The sequence below is a fragment of the Moschus berezovskii genome, chromosome 3 (assembly GCF_049115385.1).
Source record: "Moschus berezovskii isolate FMDL1 chromosome 3, NW_MosBer_1.0, whole genome shotgun sequence".
NCBI lineage: Eukaryota > Metazoa > Chordata > Mammalia > Artiodactyla > Moschidae > Moschus > Moschus berezovskii.
In genome coordinates, this window is record NC_142462.1 from 106,715,747 (window position 1) to 106,742,247 (window position 26,501).

General features: G+C 42.5%; 1 protein-coding gene across 1 annotated transcript in view; it reads right to left on the bottom strand.

Moving 5' to 3' along the window:
• Positions 1-24,998, bottom strand: part of CHCHD3 (coiled-coil-helix-coiled-coil-helix domain containing 3) — a 293,424-nt gene extending 268,426 nt beyond the window's left edge. The window contains exons 1-2 of the mRNA XM_055421290.2: positions 24,752-24,998; positions 11,322-11,391 (exon numbers count right to left, since the gene is read on the bottom strand). Of these exons, the coding sequence (XP_055277265.1) occupies positions 11,322-11,391; positions 24,752-24,832 (151 nt within the window). The 5' untranslated portion in view covers positions 24,833-24,998. The remainder of the gene's footprint in view (positions 1-11,321; positions 11,392-24,751) is intronic.
• Positions 24,999-26,501: the final 1,503 nt, after the last annotated feature.

Sequence of the window (26,501 nt, forward strand, 5' to 3'; positions counted from 1 at the left end):
TTTTCTAAAATGTTTTATGAGGAAAAACACTGTCATCAACAACAGTCTGCTAATTCGGTTGACACATCGAAGGGTTGTGAACTAATTCTGAACACCTCTACTTGCAGTATGAATTTCAAATTCTCTCGGGCAATTTGTCTGAAGAAATCTGAGCCATCTAAATGACACCCTCAAAGTCTATCAAACTCCAAGAAAGGCAAAAATACTATTAACCTAGTGTTTATTTTACCCCTGGCATATTAAAATTAAATTAAAAATAGTGATTTGACATATTATATGCCCTATACTTTAAAACTCCTTCAAGCTGCTTATACAACCAAGGTCTGATATTTTCTTTCACAAACCCTGAGGTATGATTTTAAAGCAGTTTACAGTTGTTTTCTCTTTGCAGTTTATGATTATTACTTACTATTATGAGTGATACTAATGATTCACTTGACTCTTATACCCAATAACAACAATTGTTCTATCAGAAAGTGCAATACACTATTCTTTTAGTGTCCAAAACCCATTGCAGAAAACAAAAGATGTTCTTCAAAACAGTTTCTCTTTTTCCCTAGGTCACTAAAGTTACATCTCTTCAGCTCCTGAGTTCTGTGACTGCACGTCATAACTACATCTCTAATCTGTAGCATGCAACACACGTTAACAGAAGGGCTGCTTATTTCTAGCCCTGCGGGAACAGATAGGGAATTTCTGGCCCACTCGATTTCAAGCCATTTGGATGGCTTACTTTACTAGTGCAAAGTAAATTATGCTATAGTAGAAGTATGGCAGGGGCCTCTGAGGATTTAATAAAAAGCAGTCAATGGTCTGTCTGTTAACTAAGAAATCAAAGGGCAGAAGTTCCAAGTCACAGAAAAACCACTGGAAGGTGTGACTCACTGATATATCAAGACTTACTAAGCTTCTCTCTAAAATTTCTTTCTTCTTCTGCTACAGCTTTTGCTTTTCTGTGCAACTCCCCTTTCAACCACCCCAAAATACCATGGAATATACATTATACTGTCAATGATCTGTTTACCTTTTTTAAAGTTTTCTATGCTCACATCTTGGAGAAGACTCTTGAGAACCCTTTGGACGCAAAGAGATCAAACCAGTCAATCCTAGAAGAAATCAACCTTGAATATTCATTGGAAGGACTGATGCTGAAGCTGAAGCTTCAATACTTGGTCCACCTGATGTGAAAAGCCAACTCATTGGAAAAGACTGAGAGCAGGAAGAGAAGGGGACGACAGAGGACAAGAAGGTTGGACGGCATCACCGACTCAACTGACATGAGTTTGGGCAAACTTCAGGAGACAGTGAAGGACAGGGAAGCCTGGCATGCTGCAGTCCATGGGGGTCACAGAGTCGGGCACGACTGAGCAACTGAACAATAACAATGCTCACGTCTCAATTTCAAAATAGAGTGCTCATATTTGTGCTGGTTTCTTAAAACACATACAACACAAACAGGGATGAATCCAGTGGCACAGGGGGAAACGCCCTGGACCAGGGGAGACAGGACAGAAGTGTGAGGCTGCCACGAGACAGCCACGTGGCCTCAGGCACCAACTCCACCCAAACCCTCCTCTGCCTTCATCACTTCCACCTCGACCACACGGCTGCTATCTTGCCTGTCTTCAATTTCCAACTCACGCTCTACATTTCCCACTTGTACCATTTCACGTTCCCAGCTCACAAAGTTTCTCTTTTACCTTCCACAGCCTCAAGGAGCTGAACATTCTTTTTTTTTTTTTTCTTTTTTGCTATAAGGTCAGCTAAGGACAAATAAAAATGCTTATAAGGCTGCTTATTTTTTCAAGAAAATGAAATTGGGTTCATTTAGTGCTACGGTGGAAAACACGTTCTTACCATTTAGATTTCTTTGTTGAATATAAAAATATCAAGGAGAAAATCAGCACTGCATTTTTAGGCATAAAAATGTTATTAATGACTGATTATACTTGAAAAGTAGCAACTAGTGCAATTTTCTAAACTTGCATCTTAAAATTAAATGAAGCAGCTCAGTAGCCACTAAACCCTATAGGATAAGATTAAGCTTCTTAAGTTCCCCCCAACCTTCCTACCCATGAGAACCCCCACTGGAACCTCTTATCTGGTCTGAACTCTTGATCTGCACTGATTCTGCCGGGAACATCTTCAGCACCAATACCCCGACCCCTCTCATCCTCAGGGTCTGGCTCAAGTCCACTTCCCTGGATGGTCTGCCGCCCAAGCTCTTGATCTTCTTTCTCTGAAGTCCTAAAGCACTTCCTAGACCTTTTATCTATTCTATCGCACTGACATATTCATTCACCTACTCCAAAATCTTAACTGAGCAGGTGAAGGGTACCACATTAGTACTTATTCATTACACTATAATGTTAAACATGATTTGACGAAACTAATAGTTCCTCAAAGTCAAGGATCATCTCCCTGCTAATACCTGTTGACTGATGAAGTTCAACCATCCATTAAATGCAGATGGTTATGGATTTAAGAGCAGAATATACTGACTAAAGAATTTTATTTAAATCATAGCTTTATATCAATAGTGTATACATTTCTTCCTTTTATGAAGTGTTACTGGACACATTAAAAAAAAAACAACAACAAAACAGAGCAGTGTCAAGGCACTGGCATCAACAAACTGTCACATACTAAAAGCTGGAGACCAAGACACCACAACCCCCTTCAGTTCTTGTAGCTCGAGTCATAGGAATAAGTTCAGCTTGTTATTGTGAACTCCCCCAACAATACTAGGTCTAAATGGGCCTTAAAGAGCTGTTTAAAAAGAACTAGGAGGGCCAGATGCTGGGAGAAAAATAAATAGAACGTATAGACAAATCTGTTTGCCTAAATTGGCTGTTTCGTTTGGGCTGTGCTATTTCCTGCTTAAATTGGTTTCCTGCGATTTGTTATAGCTGCCAAATACTTAGTGATCTCAGTTATACACTTAAAGCAAATAAGCAAATCTTATCCTTCCCAATGACAAGAAAGGTACAGAGAACCTTGCACAGTGAGGATAATAATAAAAGTGAGTTCCTTTGTCTTTTTGCCCAGATTCATCCTTTTCATCTGGTTGCTAGCAGCTTAGGAAACCAACAAAGAGCCTCCTAGTATCATTCCTGCCTGTTTTTTTCATACTGACTTGGGGACAGAGTTTCCTCAGTATTAGGTGGGATCAAACATGAGAGGTCTGACCTCCCTATAAGCCAGAAAAACTAAAGGATCAAGGAGGAAAGGAAAAAAAAATCAATATCCAACACTGATCTTTAAAACCAAAAAATGCAAGATGTTCACGAAAAAGGAACCCTTTAAGTCGGACTGACTCAGAGACTGAACAACAACAACAATCCCTTTACATCAGTCTGAAAAAAATAATGTCCCCTGGTATGAAAAACAGCCAATGTAGTTGAGATAGCACATAACACAGCAGAGAATTTGAGGCAGCAAGGACACAGTTAAGTTCTTTAGAGCACGTTCATTTATTAAAGTGGCATTACAATCTGCTGTGTGTCACACAGTATATTATTTTGCCTGCACAGCTTTACATGCAAATACTTACTGCAACGAGTCATTGATCCAGTTCAGGGTTGGGCAAAAAAATAGTTTCAGTAAAGTCTTTAGAGGAAATCACTTTCTTAACAGCATAAATTGTATTCTCAAAACTATATATACAACAAAATTTAGTTCCTATACACAGAAATCCTAGCGTTTTCAGACCATCAACTCTGTCCTATATTCACACATATGAATAGCCTAGAGGGCTGGTATAAATTAATAGTCCTGCAAGGAAGAAAGCATTTTAACAAACATTAAAAATTCAACTCACATTTAATATATAATTTACTTGACACTGAAAAATGCAGAAAAAGCAGGTGACATTTTTATCAATATTATTTTTGTAGACTTGAAAAATTATTTCATAACACATCTAAATTATAAGTCTTAAGAAATCTATTACTGGGTATGAACTAAAACTCCAAATGAGAAAGAATATAAAGTTTGAGGCTACTTACTTTTATAAACATATTCTTTAAATTTTAAGAAGAATAAATCTGCTAATTTGCACAATCATAGTCTAATTGCATCCTGAACCTAAGGGCAGTATCTTTTTAAAACAGTATGTCAAATCTTAGTTCTTTTCTTGGGTTAGGTTGGCATAGGTAAGGGAAATAGTCTCAAAGAGTTGGCACTATTAGCCTTGCTGAGCTTTTTTCACATCAAGGTGCAGACAGAAAAACCAAGTGCTTATATGGCAATATGAGGGTACACACGTGTTCACCAACCTCTCTGAGTCTAAGAAATCAGTTCCTCCAATTCACTCATAACACACAGGTTAGGAAGCTGTGCTAAAGACTGAGGTGAAGGCAGTATTCCCTGAAATATTTCCTAAAGCATCCGTTTACCTGCAGTCCTGGGGAAGCTGGGATGTAGAAAATGAAGGAAACTAGATTCACAAACACAAAGAGCCATCTAGCTCCACTATCTCAGTCACCGCATCATTAAAATCATCTAATGAAGCGCAAAAATTCTAAAGCTGTGCAAGAGAACTTTCTGCAGTGACAAAAATGTCCTATGCCTGCACTGTCCAACATGGCACCACTAGCCACAGGCAGTTACTGAGCACCCGAAGAGATGAAATCTTTATTTTACTTCATTTTAATTGGTTTTAATTTAAATATGAACAGCCACATGTGACAAATGGCTACCACTGAGACAGTGTTATCGTGATCACGTTATCGTGACTATCTTGGTCGTGAAGATCTTTTTTGTACAGTTCTTCTGTGTATTCTTGCCACCTCTTCTTAATATCTTCTGCTTCTGTTAGGTCCATACCATTTCTGTCCTTTATCGAGCCCATCTTTGCATGAAATGTTCCCTTGGAATCTCTAATTTTCTTGAAGAGGTCTCTTGTTTTTCCCATTCTGTTGTTTTCCTCTATTTCTTTGCATTGATCACTGAGGAAGGCTTTCTTATCTCTCCTAACTATTCTTTGGAACTCTGCATTCAGATGCTTATATCTTTCCTTTTCTCCTTTGCTTTTCGCCTCTCTTCTTTTCACAGCTATTTGTAAGGCCTCCTCAGACAGCCATTTTGCTTTTTTGCATTTCTTTTCCATGGGGATGGTCTTGGTCCCTGTCTCCTGTACAATGTCACGAACCTCCGTCCAGAGTTCATCAGGCACTCTATCTATCAGATCTAGTCCCTTAAATCTATTTCTCACTTCCACTGTATAATCATAAGGGATTTGATTGAGGTCATATCTGAATGGTCTAGTGGTTTTCCCTACTTTCTTCAATTTAAGTCTGAATTTGGCAATAAGGAGTTCATGATCTGAGCCACAGTCAGCTCCTGGTCTTGTTTTTGCTAACTGTATACAGCTTCTCCATCTTTGGTTGCAAAGAATATAATCAATCTGATTTCGGTGTTGACCATCTGGTGATGTCCATGTGTAGAGTCTTCTCTTGTGTTGTTGGAAGAGGGTGTTTGCTATGACCAGTGCATTCTCTTGGCAAAACTCTATTAGCCTTTGCCCTGCTTCATTCCGTGCTCCAAGGCCAAATTTGCCTGTTACTCCAGGTGTTTCTTGACTTCCTACTTTTGCATTCCAGCAGATATGGAAAACTCAGCAGATATGCCAGCAGATATGGAAAACTCAGCAGTGGCCACAGGACTGGAAGAGGTCAGTCTTCATTCCAGTCCCAAAGAAAGGCAATGCCAAAGAATGCTCAAACTACCGCACAATTGCACTCATCTCACACGCTAGTAAAGTCATGCTCAAAATTCTCCAAGCCAGGCTTCAGCAGTATGTAAACCGTGAACTCCCAGATGTTCAAGCAGGTTTTAAAAAAGGCAGAGGCACCAGAGATCAAATTGCCAACATCCGCTGGATCATGGAGAAAGCAAGAGAGTTCCAGAAAAACATCTATTTCTGCTTCATTGACTATGCCAAAGCCTTTGACTGTGTGGATCACAATAAACTGTGGAACATTCTGAAAGAGATGGGAATCCCAGACCACCTGACCTGCCTCTTGAGAAACCTGTATGCAGGTCAGGAAGCAACAGTCAGAACTGGACATGGAACAACAGACTGGTTCCAAATAGGAAAAGGTGTACGTCAAGGTTGTATACTGTCACCTTGCTTATTTAACTTATATGCAGAGTACATCATGAGGAACGCTGGGCTGGAAGAAGCACAAGCTGGAATCAAGATTGCTGGGAGAAATATCAATAACCTCAGATATGCAGATGACACTACCCTTATGGCAGAAAGTGAAGAGGAACTCAAAAGCCTCTTGATGAAAGTGAAAGAAGAGAGTGAAAAGGTTGGCTTGAAGCTCAACATTCAGAAAACAAAGATCATGGCATCTGGTCCCATCACTTCATGGGAAATAGATGGAAAGACAGTGGAAACAGTGTCAGACTTTATATTTTGGGGCTCCAAAATCACTGCGGATGCTGATTGCAGCCATGAAATTAAAAGATGCTTGCTCCTTGGAAGGAAAGTTATGACCAACCTTGATAGTATATTAAAAAGCAGAGACATTACTTTGCCAACCAAGGTCCGTCTAGTCAAGGCAATGGTTTTTCCCGTGGTCATGTATGGATGTGAGAGTTGGACTGTGAAGAAAGCTGATCACCGAAGAATCGATGCTTTTGAACTGTGGTGTTGGAGAAGACTCTTGAGAGTCCCTTATACTGCAAGGAGATCCAACCAGTCCATTCTAAAGGAGATCAATCCTGGATGTTCATTGGAGGGACTGATGCTAAAGCTGAAACTCCAATACTTTGGCCACCTCATGCGACGAGTCACTGGAAAAGACTCTGATGCTGGGAAAGGTTGGGGGCAGGAGGAGAAGGGGACGACAGAGAATGAGATGGCTGGATGGCATCACCGACTCTGTGGACATGAGTTTGAGTGTACTCCGGGAGTTGGTGATGGCCAGGGAGGCCTGGCGTGCTGTGATTCATGGGGTCGCGGAGAGTCGGACACGACTGAGCGACTGAACTGAACTGAACTGAACTGAGACAGTGTAGTTCTAACCCAACAAAACACAAGGTAGCATTCAAAGAGCTTTCAGTGCCTAGGCTGGGCACGGACCAACAAGTTCATCGGTCACATCAAACAGAGAAACAGCACAGCCAGAAATCATCACAAAGTCAGTGTGATGCTCCACAAGGCCACACCGTGAGCACGGACCGGAAGTCCTTCCACCTTCACCTGTTCTCTCAAAGCACCAGTTTAAGAAATCAAGCCAAGAAGGAAAACACTTCCTTCTCCTTCAACTCACTGTGAACGAGAGCTAACATAGGGAAAAGCTGGAAAAACCGACAATCCGTTAGAAAAAGAAAATGCTTTCTCAAACTCGAGCAGAACATCACTAAAAAGCACCTCTTTCCCTAGCTTCTCTCATGTCCTTTTTACATACGAAGCAAGGCTTCATTCAAATGACAATAAAACAGCGCCTTATAGTATTTGCTCTGGATCAAACAGACTTGAAGTCACTATTACCTCCACTGCTCGCCAGCTGTGTGACTTTGGGCAAGCTAATTAATCACTGCAAGTCTCAAATTCCTACCACGTAAAATGACTTAATATAGTACCTTCTTCATAGGGTTATACAGATTACATAAGACAGACGTAAAGGATTTAACAGAGTACCTGGCACATAATAAACATTACTTAAATGTTCTCTTTCACTATTTCATCATTAGTGCATATCACCATCCTATCTCCTTAACACAGTAGGTAAAAAAGAAATCAACCGAGAACAAAGCATATTTTAGATCAAATTCCAATTTTTAAAAACCCCCATATATCAAAAGATGATTTTGGAAAAGCAGAAAGGGATCAGTCATGGTGTTCCTCAGAAGTCAATAAAGCAATTCAAATTATATTGTAAGTATGTGGCAATTCACCACTGGGATGTGACATGAGCTGATGTACTTTCTGAAAGGTTGCTGAGGACCCCTGTGCACAGCAGAGCACAGACGGAGGACAACAGTGGAAATGGGGAGCCAGCTAAGAGGCTTCATCGAAAGACAAGCTAAGAGATGGTGGTTATTTCGACTGGAGATGCAGCAGTGAAGATGGATGTGCGAAGACCATCTCCAAACCTATTCTGGAGATGGAGCTGATAAGATCTGCTAATGGTCTAATACAAGAATCAAAAAGAAAAAAGAGGAAACAAGGGTGAATCCCAGTGCCCTTTACTGGGAAAGATAAAGAGGAGAAGCAACGCTGAAGAACAGAAAGGTTTGCTTTGAATGTGTTAAGTTGAAGAAATCTAAGCGGCAATCTGAAGAAGGCAGTTATCCGAGACGGCAGTTTCAGGGAGAGGTCAGGGCCAGAGACAGAGTTTTGAGAGGCAAGTATGTAATGATTCAAAAGGTATGCAATTTGATGACATTAGTGGAAATCGGCAAAGACCAAACTGAGAATGTAAGTAGTTCAGCTCAGTCGCTCAGTTGTTCGTGTCAGACTCTTTGTGACCCCACGGACTGCAGCACGCCAGGCCTCCCTGTCCATCACCAACCCCCGGCTGCTGCTGCTGCTGCGTCACTTCAGTCGTGTCCAACTCTGTGTGACCCCACAGATGGCAGCCCACCAGGCTCCCCCATCCCTGGGATTCTCCAGGCAAAAACACTGCAGTGGGTTGCCATTTCCTCCTCCAATGCATGAAAGTGAAAAATGAAAGTGAAGTCGCTCTGTCATGTCTGACTCTTAGCGATCCTGTGGACTGCAGCCCACCAGGCTCCTCCATCCATGGGATTTTCCAGGCAAGAGTACTGCAGTGGGGTGCCATTGCCTTCTCTGACCAACCCCCGGAATTTACTCAAACTCACGTCCATGGAGTGGGTGATGCCATCCAACCATCTCATCCTCTGTCTTCCCCTTCAATCTTGCCCAGCATCAGGGTCTTTTCCAATGAGTCAGTTCTTCACATCAGGTAGCCAAAGTATTAGAGTTTCAGCTTCAGCATCAGTCCTTCCAATGAATATTCAGGACTGATTTCCTATAGGATGGACTGGTTGGATCTCCTTGCAGTCCAAGGGACTCTCAAGAGTCTTCTGCAACACCACAGTTCAAAAGCATCAATTCTCCAGTGCACAGCTTTTTTTTATAGTCCAACTCTCACATCCATACATGACTACTGGAAAAACCATACCTTAGACTAGACGAACTTTTGTTGGCAAAGTAATGTCTCTGCTTTTTAATATGCTGTCTAGGTTAGTCATAACTTTCCTCCCAAGGAGCAAGCATCTTATCATTTCATGGCTGCAGTCACCATCTGCAGTGATCTTGGAGCCCCCCAAAATTAATTCTGTCACTGTTTCCCCATCTATTTGCCATGAAGTGATGGGACCAGATGCCATGATCTTAGTTTTCTGAATGTTGAGTTTTAAGCCAACTTTTGGAGAATCCAAGTAAGGTAGAAGGAAAACCAAGAGTGTGGCCCAGAAGTCAAAGAAAGGGTTTCTGGTACACGGAGTAGCCACTTACTATTTAACCTTCATGAACCATGAACACTTATTAATGCTTCTACCAAACAAGAAGTTTTAAAAGGACAAGAACTATTTCTTATTCGTCTTGGCATTTTCTGCTCTAAACACATCAGAAGTTCAACTTGTGGTTATCAATTTAATGATTAGTAAGAGGGTCACAATGGAGAAGGCAATGGCACCCCACTCCAGTACTCTTGCCTGGAAAATCCCATGGACGGAGGAGCCTGGTGGGCTACAGTCCATGGGGTCGCAAAGAGTCGGACACGACTGAGCGACTTCACTTTCCCTTTTCACTTTCATGCATTGGAGCAGGAAATGGCAACCCACTCCAGTGTTCTTGCCTGGAGAATCCTGGGGACGGGGGAGCCTGATGGGCTGCCGTCTATGGGGTCACACAGAGTCGGACACGACTGAAGCAACTCAGCAGCAACAGCAGCAAGAGGGTCACAAAGGCTGCCAAGTGAGCCGTCTGGCCAGGAGCTTGTCGTTCTCCAGGTGCTTCAGTCTTGAGAATGGATTCACCACCCAATACTCCTCTCAATAAATAATGAAAATTCTCATTTAGTTCACAATGAATCATCTCAACTACTTTCTCACTGTCATTTCACCAAAACACAGCATGTCCATCCATCAAATTTGGCAGCAACAAGAACAGTGCCAGACACATAGCAGGTGCTCAGTAAGTATTAGGTGGATGAATCAATGGATGGGGGTAGGAGAGAGGAAAGAAAAACAATCTCTTATCCTCCAGGATCCACAGATAAAATGAGACAATAATCCTCTATGGATTTCATTTAACATATTTTCATCAGTAATTAAGACTCTGAAGGAATAAATTGCTTTATAAACTTGAAGAAATCCATTAAAAAGTAAAATCATTAGACATACTTCACCATCTGGAAACAATAAATCAGTATTTTCTAAGTTCAATTTTTTTTTAATAAATATTTACTCCCAAACCTCTAATACCCCTTATATGTCATTCATTTTACACAAAAAGCTAGGAAATAACCTTCCAAAGCCTAACAGAGGATTCAGGAGCTGGAATAGAAAAAAAAAATTTCCAAGGACTGTTTGAAAGTAGATTCATTCTACCTTACGTCAAAGCATTTTAAAAGAAACCCCGGTACTAACTGCTAACACAGTTTGCCTTCCATAACTGCAAGTTCTGCATCCACAGATTCCACCAACCACAGACTGACAGGGAAAAGAGAAACAAAACAATTCCGGAAAACTCAAAAAACCCAAAACTTGAATTTGTTATGCAGGCAATTATTTATATGGCATTTACAGTGTATTAGGTAGGCTGCAATCCGTGGGGTCGCTATGGGTCGGACACGACTGAGCGATTTCACTTTCACTTTTCACTTTCCACTTTCACACATTGGAGAAGGAAATGGCAACCCACTCCAGTGTTCTTGCCTGGAGAATCCCAGGGACGGGGGAGCCTGGTGGGCTTCCGTCTATGGGGTCACACAGAGTCGGACACGACTGAAGTGACTTAGCAGCAGCAGCAGGTATCATAAATAATCTAGACAAGATTTAAACGATCAATATATGGGAGGATGTACATCGATTATAGGCAAATACTACCCGTCTTATATAAGGGACTTGAGCATCCATGGACTACGGTATTCAAGAGGGTCCCAGAACCAGTTCCCCATGAATACCAAAGGAAGATGATTCTCCTGTAAAAACCATCCAAGTAAGAAAAGACAGAAGTGCGGGAGAACTTGACTATTGAGTGAACTTTCACCGCTTACAGTTTTTCTACTACGAACTCAGAAATTCAAACTCTGAAATACCTGAGGCACCATACGTACCAGAATACCGCTGAGACTTCGGGCCAGATGGAGAGGTTTCCTTCATACGATCAATCACATTTTCCGAAAGCTGAAAAGAGCAACATCAAAATAAAATCAATTATAAGAGAACAAGAAAGAAAACAGTACAATAGCATCCAAGAAGGCCAGTCATCCATGGCTATATGTGTAATGAATGGCCTGAAGAAATTAGACTAAATCTGATCGCTGTGAAACTAAAACCAAGAAGAGTTTTAAGATTTCAAGATGCACCCCCACAGCACTACTTCTTTATTTCTTCTAATGCATCAGTCATTGCTTATTATAAATAACTCTTTCCCTCATTCTATACTGTGCACTAAATTGTAATCTCTGAGAAAATGTAAGCCATCAGAACTCCTCCAACTTTCCTCCCTCATCCTCCAAATTAATTTACACTTGCAGCAGGCCTTAGCGCCTTCCTTCCCTCCAGTCCCAAATGAAATGGTTTCCCTCCCTCCGTTCAAGGCTAACCACAAACAATCCCTCCTTCAGTAGATTTCTTTATGCACCAACTCTGTGCCAGGAACTAGGCTAGACTGCAGGTATTCTAAGAAACCTGTATGCAGGTCAGGAAGCAACAGTTAGAACTGGACATGGAACAGCAGACTGGTTCCAAATAGGAAAAGGAGTACGTCAAGGCTGTATATTGTCACCCTGCTTATTTAACTTATATGCAGAGTACATCATGAGGAAAGCTGGGCTGGAAGAAGCACAAGCTGGAATCAAGATTGCCAGGAGAAATATCAATAACCTCAGATATGCAGATAACACCACCCTTATGGCAGAAAGTGAAGAGGAACTAAAGAGCCTCTTGATGAAAGTGAAAGAGGAGAGTGAAAAAGTTGGCTTGAAGCTCAACATTCAGAAAACAAGATCATGGCATCTGGTCCCATCACTTCATGGCAAATAGATGGGGCAACAGCAAATGGCAAATAGATGGGGCAACAGCAGAAACAGTGTCAGACTTTATTTTTGGGGGCTCCAAAAATCACTGCAGATGCTGACTGCAGCCAGGAAATTAAAAAACGCTTACTGCTTGGAAGGAAAGCCATGACCAACCTAGACAGCATATTAAAAAGCAGAGACATTACTTTGCCAACTAAGGTCTGTCTAGTCAAGGTTATGGTTTTTCCCGTGGTCATGTATGGATGTGAGAGTTGGACTGTGAAGAAAGCTGATCGCCAAAGAATTGATGCTTTTGAACTGTGGTGTTGGAGAAGACTCTTGAGAGTCCCTTGGACAGCAAGGAGATCCAACCAGTCCATTCTAAAGGAGATCAATCCTGGGTGTTCATTGGAAGGACTGATGCTGAAGCTGAAACTCCAATACTTTGGCCACCTCATGCGAAGAGTTGACTCACTGGAAAAGACTCTGATGCTGGGAGGGATTGGGGGCAGGAATAGAAGGGGACGACCGAGAATGAGATGGCTGTATGGCATCACCGACTCGATGGACGTGAGTTTGAGTGAACTCCAGGAGTTGGTGATGGACAGGGAGGCCTGGCATGCTGCGATTCATGGGGTCGCAAAGAGTCGGACACGACTGAGCGACTGAACTGAACAGTTGATTCTAACAATCAAGTTGCTTAAAGAGAAGAAAACAGATGACCACCATGCATTTAAATATAATGTTAAGCATGTCACTTAAGTCAGTTGGCCGGTAATGGAAGGACAGACAGCACAATGGGCAAGACGGGCAGGGCATCTAGCCAGGCTTTGGGAGTGCGGCTGGGCAGGAGGTTAAGAAGGGTGAATAGTACTTAGGAACAGAAGGAGTAGGATAAGAGTACTATAAGAAGAAAGTATTAGGATTTCCCTGGTAGTCCAGTGGTTAAGAATCCACCTGCCAATGCAGGGGACACGGGTTCAATCCCTGGTCTGGGAAGATTCCACAAGCAACAGGGCAACTAAGCCCGTGTGCCACAACTAGTAACAACTACTAAGCCCGTGCTCTAGAGCCCTGAAGCCACAGCTAATGAAGCCCATGCTCATCTACAAGAGAAGCCACCACAATGAGAAGTCTGAGAACTGCTACGAGAGAAAGCCTGTGTGCACCAACAAAGACCCGGCGCAGCCAAAAATAAATATTTTAAAAATTAGAAAGAAAGAGGGTACCACATGAAGCTACCATTAAGCAACAGGGCTTAACAGCAAGTGGAAATATCAAACAGGCAGTTGGCAACAGGACAGTGGCAACGAGGATCACTCAGACCATGAGCTCTGAGTCATCAGCGCCTCTAACCCCTAGGTATCATATCATCCTTTTATTATTTTCTTATCAGGCTTCCCTTGTGGCTCAGCTAATAAAGAATCTGCCTGCAATGCGGGAGACCTGGGTTCGATCCATGGGTTGGGAAGATGCCCTGGAGAAGGGAAAGGCTACCCACTCCAGTATTCTGGTCCGGAGAATTCCATGGACTGTATAGTTCATGGGGTCGCAAAGAGTTAGACAGGACAGAGGGACTTTCACTTGTTTTACAGCACTTATCACTACCTGATACGTTCCTGTTTATTGCTTGTCTTGCTCACTAGAAACAAAGCTCCAGGAAAGCATGGATTTGGCTGTCCTGTCCAGTATTATACCCCAGAGCCTCAATAAGCCTAGTTAATTAGTGAATGGTTAAATAAATGAAACAATATGGATGAAGAAAAGCATGGCTGAAGCAGGAAGTTGAGGAGGGGGCTCAGTGAAACAGAAGGTGGAGACGGAAATAAGATTCTGGATTTTGAAGACTCTTAGTAAATAAATCCTTCAAGTCAGGGGTTGAACTTGATCCTGAGGGCAGCTAGGCACTACTGAATGATTTTAAGCAGGGTAATGACACAATCAGACTTACATTTTAGAAAGATCACTCTAGCTACATTGTGAAGAACAGATTGGAGGGGGATGAGAACAGAAGCAGGAGGACCCCTGAAGGAGGCTAAAGGACCAATTAAGAAGCTATTAAGCATATGTCCACACAAAGACTTGCACAGGAATGTGCAGAGCAGCACTGTTCATAACAGCAAAATGGAAACAATATCCATCTTCTGGTGAATGGATAAACAAAACATTATACGTCCATACAATGGACTAGAATTCATCAATAAAAAGAAGTGACGTTCTGAAATAAGCTACTATAAGGACAGACCTAAAAAACAATTAAAGAAATCAGGCACAAAAGGTCACGTACTGTATAACTCCATTTACCTGAAATGCTCAGAAAAGGGAACTCTATACAGATGGAAAATATCTCTGGCAAGTGGTTGCCTAAGGCTGGAATGAGAATGGAGATTAACTGGAAATGGGCATGAGAGATTTTATTGGGGTGATGAAAATGTTCTAAAACTGGAAAGTAGTGATGGTTGCACAATTCTGTAAATTTATTAGAAATTTACTAGAAAATAGGTGAATTTTATTACATGCAAATTACACCACAATAAAGTTGTTCAAAAAAAAAAGCTAACATTCACCGAGTGCTTATTAGGTGCCAGGCACTGATGTTAAACTAAGTATTTGACTCATTTAATCCTTCACAATCCTATGAGATATTTTTATTTTGCCCATTGTATAGGTGAGGAGACTGAAGCAGAGCCAGATTAAATAACTTGTGCTGGGTCTTACAGGTTGTCAGTAATGAAGCCAGGATTCAAATCCAGGAAGTCTGAGAATCAAGGTCACACTCAGACATCCCCTTCACTGCCAGACTCAGTGTGTGACTAGACGAGGGTGAAGCAGAAATCATCAAAAAGGTTTACAGGTCAAGTAACGAGGAGAAACAGCACCCCCCACCCCACTGCCACGCCTACATCCTGAGGGACCTTCTTCCACTTTCTCCTTCTTTAACCCTGCACTGACTGACTTGGAACCCAATACAGCGGACAAAGTGTTCAGGCAAAAGTCACCACTGATCAAATAAATAACCTTCTATGTTCATACAGGCTTCCCAGGTGGCACCAGTAGTAAAGAATCCACCTGCCAATGTAGGAGACACAAGAGAAGTGGGCTCGATCCCTGGGTTGCGAAGATGCCCTGAAGGCAGGCATGGTAACCCACTCTACTATTCTCGCCTGGAGAATCCCATGGACAAAGAGGTCTAGTGGGCTACAGTCTATGGGGCAGCAAAGAGTTGGCCACAACTGAGCGAAATATTTATATAAATAAATATCTTTTATATTTACAAAGCACCTAATTTATATGATTTCCCTTTAAGCATCATTCCCATCTTCCAGAAACCCATCCGCTACCCCCCACGCCACTTTTCCAACATCCCCTTCCTGCTGGTCCTAGGACTCTGGCTGAGTCTTACCTCTTTGGCAGGCTTCCCCCTCCCTTGTGTTGTCGTTGTTTAGTCCCTAAGTCATGTCTGATTCTTTGCGACCCCATGGACTGCAGCCCACCAGGCTTCTCTATCCATGGCACTTCCCAAGCAAGGATACTGGAGTGGGTTGCCACTTCCTTCTCCAGAAGAATCTTCGCGACCCAGAGATGGAACCCACATCCCCTGCTCGGCAGGCGGGTTCTTACCACTGAGCCTCCTGGGAAGTCCTCCCCTGCCCACCCTTACACGCTAGAGGGCTGCACATTCTGTTCTTCATCTTGATTTCTTCTCACTCCACGTGCTCTTGATGGCACTCTCATTCACTCCCCTGATGTTTTACTAATAACTGCTGTTGATTAATTAATGAATTCTAAACCCATTCTCTCCAGTCCAAGACCTGTATCCCAAAAGGCAGACCTAAACATCAAGCTGCCTAATGGACACCTCTCCGGGGACAGACCACAAGCACCGCAAACCCACGCGTCCCAGGCTGGCCTCACATTTGCCTGTATTCTGTCGCTGTCCTTATCTCATTCATGACACCACCCCCACCCAGCTTCCTAAATCAAAACTCGGGAGTTCTCGACCCTTCTCTCTCCCCCATTCTCTTAGCCGTGACCTCAACCCCTAAACAGCTAATGAATTTGTCGTCCCTTCTCCCATCCTATTTCCCCTGCCCTAATTCACGGCATCATCAATATCCCTCCTAAAATACAAATGATTACGGTAATGCTCACTTCAAGTCCTTCAACGGCTACCTCTGTTGACGAGAAAGGCCAAATTTTTTTGCATGGCATTCAAGACTTCCTCTTCTTTGGGTTATGGCCTCATTCTCCAACCGCAATTTCCACGGCTTTTCCCTCAACACTTCATAACCTGTTCTCTACCCACAATGGCCACCTGCTGCCATCTCTTTACCTTTATTTTTGCCTACAATGCCTTCACACCTCGGGAGAGAACCGCCTTTCAAACTTCAGCTCAAAACATCCTAAAGTCGTTCCATTCCAACTCTGCCTACCCAACAGGACCCTTCCTGCGCCCGCCACGGGTACCGTGCACAAACGCCTGGTGTTCCAGTGAGAGAGCAAGCATTTGTCTTTCCACAAACCGTGAGCTCCGCTGTGTGAGTCACCCAACAAGGCTGAGCACTAACTGAGCCCTCGGGAAACATCAACGAACACAAAACAGTTTGTCTCTGAACAGTTACCTGTATCTCAGGACCCAAAGCAGAATGGAGGTGAGACAGCAAAGGGCAAGTCGACAGCTCAAAAGCCATGATCTTTGAAGGAGAAACCATGACTCCTTTCTCGGAAGAGAAGCAGAACTCAGGAAGGAGAACGCCAACGGACTCGGCTTCTCTATCAACTGACAGCCACTGAGACTGCTGCCTCAACTCATCTGCAAAGCTGAGCTACATCACGGGAAGAACTCCTTAAGACTGACTCCAATCCTCTCAATTCACAGGTGGGAAAAAAAGAGATTTTAAGTGATATCCAGCTACTGGTAGCATCAGGACAGCAACCAGTAACCCCATTATCTCGTCCAGTGCTTTCTCTGGCGCTAAATAATACACTCCTTATCCCACACAACATCTATCACTTCCTCATGAGGAAGTACAATGAGGCTTATTAAGTTTTGGAATCTTAAAGCTATTTGTACTGATATATAACTTAAAGTTTACACAATATGTAAGATAATGTACTAATACATAATATATAATATACCATATTAACATAGTATGCTGTAATATATTATGTATATATTATATATATCACCATATATTATCCTATAACACATCTACTATGTTACCTATGTAATACAATTTATGTGCCTAAAGCTAATATATGTAAGCTAATTTGACATATATGATTTTATACCTTACAAAACGCTGGCCCAGAATAAAGGAAGAAGCACTGGTCACCTAGTAGCTATATAACCCCTTAATGGGCCTCTCTTTCCTCATCTGGAAGCTAGGAAAGTAACACCGACCCCTGGAGTTACCCAGGAGGAAGAGTTCCAAGAAGCAACACAAATATCTGACAGAGTTATTACTGATGCAGCTCCAGCCACCGGGACTTCAACAGCCCATTAATCTCGGTTCACTCTCACCAGCTGCACCAAGTTCACATGGAGATCCTTCTCTGCGTGAAGACAAGGCCTGTATGAGTCCAGGTCTGAGCATAAGGCGCCCATTTATCCCTATCTATGCTCTTTGCATTAAAAGTACAATGTCTCTTTCAATCTAAACATTACTTATTTCATTGTTAACTTATTTATGTGGTTTATCTGATGCCTCAAAACTTGCTGCTGCTGCTGCTAAGTCACTTCAGTCGTGTCCGACTCTGTGTAACCCCACAGACTGAAGCCCACCAGGCTCCCCCGTCCCTGGGATTCTCCAGGCAAGAACACTGGAGTGGGTTGCCATTGCCTTCTCCAATGTGTGAAAATGAAAAGTGAAAGTGAAGTCGCTCAGTCGTGTCCGACCCTTAGCCATCCCACGGACTGCAGCCTACCAGGCTCCTCCATCCATGGGATTTTCTAGGCAATAGTACTGGAGTGGCTTGCCACTGCCTTCTCCGCAAAACTTGCTACTTAATGTCAAATTCAATCAATTCAAAGCATTTCTCAATAAGGTCTTTGGTCATATTTCAGTAAATTTATGTCATTCAAGGGTACACAATTCATTTTTTAGGTTGATAAACATGTTGTAAGGTTGCCTTGAGAGTCAACCTCCTTTTTTTGTTATTCTTAGAATTACTCATACAAGTTTTCTCAGGTCTTTCCAAAGTAGCACCCACGGCAGCCTACGGTTGCCTCTGATCTCCCATCTCCCCAGTCTGGTCACAACTATGCTGATGGAAGGCAATAGCCAGGCTATCCTTTGTATTTCAAACTGATGCCCACTGAGCTGACGCCCCAGCTTCAGTAATGAGTTCAGGCCTCGCACTCACCTGATCTCTGTTAACTGGGGACTCACTTGCTAAGCAGCTGACAAGGTTTAGAGATGCCAGCCAGTTATACAATCTGCAGCTAGAGAACAACTCTTCTCTGTGATACAAACTGACCCCAAAACGTAAGCTTCTGCAAGACCTGGACAAGCAGCCTCTGTATAAGCAGCAACTTCTTTAGGAAGCATCTTTCCTTAAATAGGGTACCTCTTTTAGAAAAGCTTTTTCCTGTTTAAATATCCATACCTACTATACCTGGTTTCCAGACATCTCTGGAATCTCCATCAAGGCAAATACCAAGTGCAATTTACAGAAATTATTTGTGGCAAAGAAGACTTTATGTCACCCCTCACCCACCCACCCACATTAATGCTAGAATTATGCCCTGAGGTCCATGGATTCAGAAGTCTATGGATTAACTCAATTGTATGCAAAATTTTCTGCTTATTGCATTATTATGGGCAGAGTCCATAGCTGTCGGGGCTTCCCTGGTGGCTCAGACGGTAAAGAATCTGCCTGCAGTGCAGGAGACCCGGGTTCTACGATTAGTGAGAACCAAAAGAATGGGGCCTGCCAACAGAGTTGAATTCAGTTCACTGACTTCTCTGCCCTATTCTCTATGGCTCCTGAAGACGTAGTTAGGTAAACAAGGCTTGCCAAGTCATGGTCCATACTACTCCCCACACCAACATGTGCCCTACAGAAGAGGAACAGATGCGGGTCATCTTCCATAGTCTTCCCACTCATCTCTTCCCACCCACCTTCATTGGTCTTATCTAAAATCAGAACACACCACTCATCAACCCAGAATCTAGTATTTTCTCAGAAACAAGAGACTGAGACAGACAAAGATCAAGTATTTCTACTTCCAAGGAACAGAGTAAAGGGGAGGAGAACTCCCTTTAAGTTGCCCTTCTCTAAGACATCAAGATAGGTACCACATGAGACAGAAATAAATCCGAGCCACAGCTCATAACAGTTTTTCTCAACTTCTTCCAGATGCTGCTTATCAAACTGATTAAAAGACTCAGACTCATTTTTCTCACTTGGTCCTCTTTCCATGCAGCATAGATCATTTTCCTTTCAACTACCATTTCAAGACTTCAAAAACTGCCACTAGTATTTGAAAGAAATTACTCCTAAATACTTACTTAAGGGGGAATATATCCCGTACTACAAACGCATATATATATAAAGTAACTTTCAGCTCATGAATGTAGTTCAACACTCATATTCTCTGCCTTTGTTATCAGTGGGAATCATGAACTTCTCCTCTCTGTATAAAATCCTAGAAAGCTTAGCACGGTAATATATATACCCAAGAGATTCACGGAACCTAAAGTGGAAAGGGGCCAATCATTTACCCGATAGCATTCCTCAACACTCCCAGTGATAGACGGGACTTGCAGACACTGTTAATGGACCCTCTCCAGGATCCTTAACCACATCCCACATGAAGCAATCTCTTCATGTAGGGGCTCTTAACTGCTAAGACCTCCCAAAGCATGAGCTGTGTTCCACATAAGCATCCCTGCTACCACTACTGGCTCCTGTGACTTTCAGCTTGCAACTTCAAGGCAAGTTGCAGAGATTAGTTTATGCCTGGGAAGCATGATAAATATTACACTGAAAATGATACTCATTGAAGTTGACATTTGCTCTGGAAGAGTTCACTCACAGCTTTGATGTTTCAGATAAACTTGTGCAAGACTGAGTGGAAGGCACACTTTCCAAGCAGGCTCAGCAGGTGCTCAGAAAAATCCTATTAAGCACATGCAGTATGAGTAGTCAAAATGGTTGGTCTTTCGATCACAAGAAATTTATTTTAGACTTGGAAAGGAGGGCGAGGCAAAAGGGTGGCCTTTCATCCAATCCACGAGTTCAGATTCAAAGCTGGAGTCAGGTGCAAGAATACAGCTTATTTTATGGAAGAGGGGGAGGAGGAATTGTTGACTGGTGAGAGTTAAGGGAAAGAAAAAACCAGGACCCTACAAATACCGTGAAAATAACACATGGTGGGTGAGAAGACACTTAAAACTTAACATTTTAGGTTGGTCCCTTAATCTCCAGCTGATGAGGACCTCAGCAAGAAAAATCTGGAAAAACATGATCTATTAATAAATACAGCCTAGTTACTAAAAGCCTTATGTCTGCTTACTCAATGTGACTCCTCGTATAGTAAGATAAATGAAGACGAAATTACTATCCTTATCAGCGGAACACAAAATTGGTTTTCCAGCAGTGACTGAGTCTGCTGCACTGTTGGCACACTCTTATTATTTTTATTTAAAAAATTAAAGTTCTCACTGTTATGAAAAAGGGTAACTACAGGTGATAAGGTCAGAGTGGTCCAAAAGAAAATGCTCTAAACATAGAAGCAGCGGGCGTGGAAAAGTGGTGCGCAGAGGAAGGGAAAAGTACCAAAGAAACAGAAATTATTCTCTTAGTGAGAAACTAGCAAAAGGTGTCTAAAGCGGGCTAGATTTGGCAAAGCCCAAAACCACTGGAGAGAAACATGTGTAGTAATTACAATGTTTAGGGGAACCCATTTTTTAAAAATTTCTACTGGAGAGCAGCTGATTTACTATGTTGAGTTAGTTTCTTCCGTACAGTACAGTGAATCAGAGATATATACATACATATATACACTCTTTTCTTTTAAATTCTTTTTCCGTACAGGCCATTACAGAATATTGAATACAGTTCTCTGTGCTATACAATAGGTTCTTATTAGTTATTTATTTTACATATAGTAGTGTGTATATGTAACAAACTCTTATGAGTTAAAGCATAAATGTTGGTCAACTGGGAAAATCTGTAACGTTTTCTGCAGCCAAGCTGAACTAACCTATCTGCAATTCAATACTGAAGTTTAAGCCTCATGAGCACCATGTTTCAATCAACTGATCTAAAACAGTGGCTCTCTCATGGGAAATAAGAAGTGCTGCAAGCTAAAAAAAAAAAAAAAAACACCATATATATATATATGTATCAGCTTAAAAACATCTAGAAAACACACAGACAAAAAATCACACAGGCAATCAGTTGTAGAACCCAGGAGTCCCTTCCCCAGTCCATACCTGTGGGAACACAATATGCTCTTATTTTTATCTATTATTCAGTTCATGTAAAGTTACACATCCATCTCCTTGCCCGGCTCCAAAAACAGTTACTACTCATGTAGTACTGTTTGAGTAGAACACCCTCAAAGTACCAGACCCTGCCAGATGCTTACATGCATGCTTAGCCATTCAGTCATGTCCGACTCTTTGTGACCCCATGGACTGTAGCCCACCAGGTTCCTCTGTCCATGGGATTCTCCAGCCAAGAATACTAGAGTGGGTTACCATCCTCTTCTCCAGAGGATCTTACAACCCAAGGGTTGAACCCGGGTCTCCTGTTTGCGACACCAGGGACGCTTACATACATCACATCAAATGCTCAAAAGCAGTGCCTGGATACATAAGTATTACAAGTATGTTGCACACAGCTAATGAGAAGCACAGCTGGCACCACATTAAGGCTCGCCTGGTTCCAAAGCACATGCTCTTACCACTGTAGACTTTCAGAGAGTCTCAGAACATGAGATGTAGAAGGAACCCTATATTTTTCAGCTGTTGCTGCTGCTAAGTTGCTTCAGTCGTGTCCGACTCTGTGCGACCCCATAGATGGCAGCCCACCAGGCTCCCCTGTTCCTGGGATTCTCCAGGCAAGAACTGCTGCGGCTGCTAAGTCGCTTCAGTCGTGTCCGACTCTGTGTGACCCCATAGAAGGCAAGAACTACCTTTTATTAAAAATCTACAACGTGCTTTAAATACTTCATCTTCCTACCACAATCAAGAGATGATACTCCCCTTTGGGGATAAGGGAATATAATCAGGGAAGTGACCTGTCCAAGAATGCAGACTAGAAAATGCCTAATTTAACTTAACTGAGGTCTGTTTAACAACTGATGTTTTTTTGACCATAACCTCAAAGAAATCAGAATGATACCTAAGTACTCAACAATTCAACAGCACTCTATTTTTAGGGGAAAGCGCAAGAGGTTGAGCATGGCTACAAGAAACTCACGGTGCTGCTAGACGCACAAAATTTCAGAATTAGAAGAGATCAGAGGTTACAGGTGTACTCAAGCCCCATCACTTTACAGGCGAGAAAACTAAAGCTCGGAGATCAACAATCATCCCTGAAAAAGAATCTGAAGCAACAAGGGAAAACGCTGCAAGGGCAATCCAGGTGAAGGGTATAAACTGAAGAAAAGCAAAGCACAGAGGTCACAGGCAGCATGGCATGTGCTTGAATTATAACCATATAAAATGTACTCCATGAGAAAGAAAAAATAAAGAATATTTCCACCAAATTGAATGGCCAAAGGACATAGCTTCTTTTCCTATAAAGTTTTTTTAAAGGGGGCTTTAAGACAATCTCAATTAGACATTTACTCTAACCTCAAACTTTCTTCATACTTAACATTTAACCTTGTCTAATACTTGATGTGAATCTCTGTGCTGGAGCCCAATTCTCTCTTAATTTTGTTTGCTGCCATTGTTGTGCCTGTACTACAGCATGAGAACATGGATTTATACATTTTTCTAGCCAATTGCCTTCTCGACCCAAACTTACTTTTCTTTTTCACACTCTGGCGTGTAACACTCAAAGCCTCTGAAGGCAAGATTAATCAAGTCTCCGCATAAAACTCAGAGCCTACAGAAATTTTTATTTTAAAGAGTACCAACTGAACCTCAACAATGCAAAGAATGCTGCCTCAGACATCTTATCACAAAATAATGTACCACCATTCATTAATGCCAAGGAAATGCTGGCCACAGACCAAAAGTTGAGCTCAACAGTCTGTTTTCATAAAGAAAACTTTAACAGTAGAAAACTTTTACCTTTTTCAAGGTAACAGTTGCAAAGTAAAAAAGTTTTTCAACATTTCAAATATTTAAGAAGTTTTAATTCCTCGTAATCAATGCTAAAAAGATTTTACACATTTACTTATGCTGGTTGTGTAGTACAGAGGAAGAAAATTAGTATAAAACTTTCTGGGGTCAAAGTGCTTTATCTACTAGGTTCAGTCATCACACTTCCAAAAACGTGAGGCTGTTAATTCAGGTGCGGTGGAGGGTGTGTTGATGAAGTGAGTGCTGGTATACTGACAACCTAAGAAAAATCAAGCTTTCAGTTTATGTATGAAGCATGAGCAGGTGCATTTAAAATCTTTCTCCAACGTCTTGGTCAAAACAAACTGTATTACTCCTAATGATATGAAAACTTGCAAACCTATCTCAAGTCCTATGAGGCCAGCAGATGTTAGTCTAGAAGCCACTGGGCCTAGTCCAAAATTTGGGCACAACAGGCCAGAAGAGGAGGAGTCTGGGAAAGACAAGATGTCAAGCGAAAGTGAAGGAGGGAGAAGCCAAAAGTCACCTGAAGCAAGGCAGAAAAGTCTAAGGTGTGGGTGGGTGGGTGTTGGGGGAATGGGGGCTTATCAGTGGAAGAGTACTCAACAACAGACAGTACATAAAGAGTTCCTTAAAACGCCAAGTTCATCCTGAGAAAGGTCATGTGGGCAGGGCAAAAGCAGGGTTTGAATTCTGAATCCAGGAGAAGACAAGCCCATTTCATAGGTGGGTACAGTGAGGCAGGGGTTTCAAATAAGGACCCAGGACTACTAACCAATACAGTCTAAACTGGTCTTTGAGCCCTTCAGTTCAGTTGCTCAGTCGTGTCCGACTCTTTGCGACCCCATGAATCACAGCACGCCAGGCATCCCTGTCCATCACCAACTCCCGGAGTTCACTCAAACTCATGTCCATCGAGTCGGTGATGCCATCCAGCCATCTCATTCTCTGTCGTCCCCTTCTCCTCCTGCCCACAATCCTTCCCAGCATCAGAGTCTTTTAGAAGGTCTAAATCAACGTGGCATCCCCCAGTCGCCCCAGCACAGTGCTCGGCACTCGGCACACAGCAGGATATATCTCTGAATAGATATCCCAAGTCTTGAGAAACTTCAACCTTCTTTGCAAGAAACTCAGCTTGGGCCGAACAACACTTTGGCGGCAGAAGCGGGGAAAAGCAGGCCGAGCAGAACCTGGAAAGGCCAGAGACACGGGGTTCGAGTCGGAATGCTGGCCCTCCGTCCGCCCACTGTCACTCACCCGGATGCCCTTCACCACGGTGATGTTCTCATTCTCGTCCGCCTCGAAGGTGACCCGGCGAGTGCTGGCCGTCCCGCCCATGGCTTCGGCTACTGACCCGCCGAGACCTAACAAGGGCCCACAGGCACCACAGGTCCCACGGGCACACACGTGCGTGGACGGGCCCAGACTCCTGTCTTGCACAGCGGGAGCAAGGCCACGACCCCAAAAGGCAAGGAGAAGGCGCCGGTCCTGAGCTCCCGCCTCCTCCGGTCACGTGACACAACAACACTTGACTCCAATTGGTCAAAGATACGAACTGCCCGCCTCTCCAAGGCAGAGGCTCTCAGATTGGTTAGCGCAGACCCGGATGCTATGACAACAGGTGGTATCTGACAAGGTTTCCGGAGCCCCTGGGTATAGTGGGAATTGTATTCTCGATCTGGCGCGATGGGTGCTGGAACTTTTCTCGCCTTCGTATTTTGAGTTCCAGAGGAGTATGGCTTTCTGGGAGTTGTAGTCTTGGCTGCAGAAAAGGCTTGTAACTGGGGGAACTATCAAGGAAGTTCCTTCCTCTAACAAAGCACGCTTTAAGGGTAGTATTCTATCCTTAAAGATACCCTTAAAGTTTAGGCTACCAAGTTAAAAGATACAATGCCTTTCGTAAGGGAACTCACGCTTTAATGAGGGAGCTGCACTCTCCTAATAAAGCCTTTCCTATTTTCCTATACACAAATATATGAGGCAAAATGTTCTTTATTTTAGTCTTAACCCAGTCAAAGTAAAACAAAACAAAGCACGCCACTGCATTTGGCCTACGGCTTTATTTTGTAAACTAGTTTTTATTTCTTTTTTATGAAAAGTAAAATTTTAAATATTATGGATTCCAAATCTGCATATGAGAAAACTATTTGCATCAAGCATGCAGAGCGTTCACTTTTGTCTCCTTCCACTTCAGTTACATAAGCTAGTTATACCATAACAAGATCAGGCGGAAAAAACGTGATTGTCAAAGACAGTATTAATATGAATTTGTGTAGTAATTAAAACTATATCTGACAAAGTTGAGTTTTCCTTTGGAAAGTTTCTAAATCAGTATTTCACCTCTACAGGACACATAAATAATGTTTATGTTACCTAAATACATATTTAAAATTTATGTTTTGCAAATATTCCATGACATGTAAAAGTTTAACCATATGACTTTACAGAGGTCTTACAGAGGTGTATGTATTCTCTTTAGAAATTAGGTTAGTGATGGTATTCTCTTCAGGTAATCTCTTTCACCATTAAAGGCAGCCAGTCGCAACACAGCATGACATCCTCTTCTTTCAAGTTCAGTTCAGTTCAGTCACTCAGTCATGTCAGACTCTTTGCGACACCATGGACTGCAGCACACCAGGCGTCTCTGTCCATCACTATCTCCTTGAGTTTCCTCAAAGTCATGTCCATTGAATAGGTGATGCCATCAAACCATCTCATCCTCTGTCATCCCCTTCTCCTCCCACCTTCAATCTTTCCCAGCATCACGGTCTTTTGCATCAGGTGGCCAAAGTATTGGAGTTTCAGCTTCAGAATCAGTCCTTCCAATAAATATTCAGGACTGATCTCCTTTAGGATTTGATCTCCTTGCAGTCCAAGGGACTCTCAAGAGTCTTCTCCAACACCACAGTTCAAAAGCATCAATTCTTCAGCGCTCAGCTTTCTTTAAGGTCCAACTCCCACATCCGTACATGACTACTGGAAAAATCATAGCTTGTTTCAAAGGTAC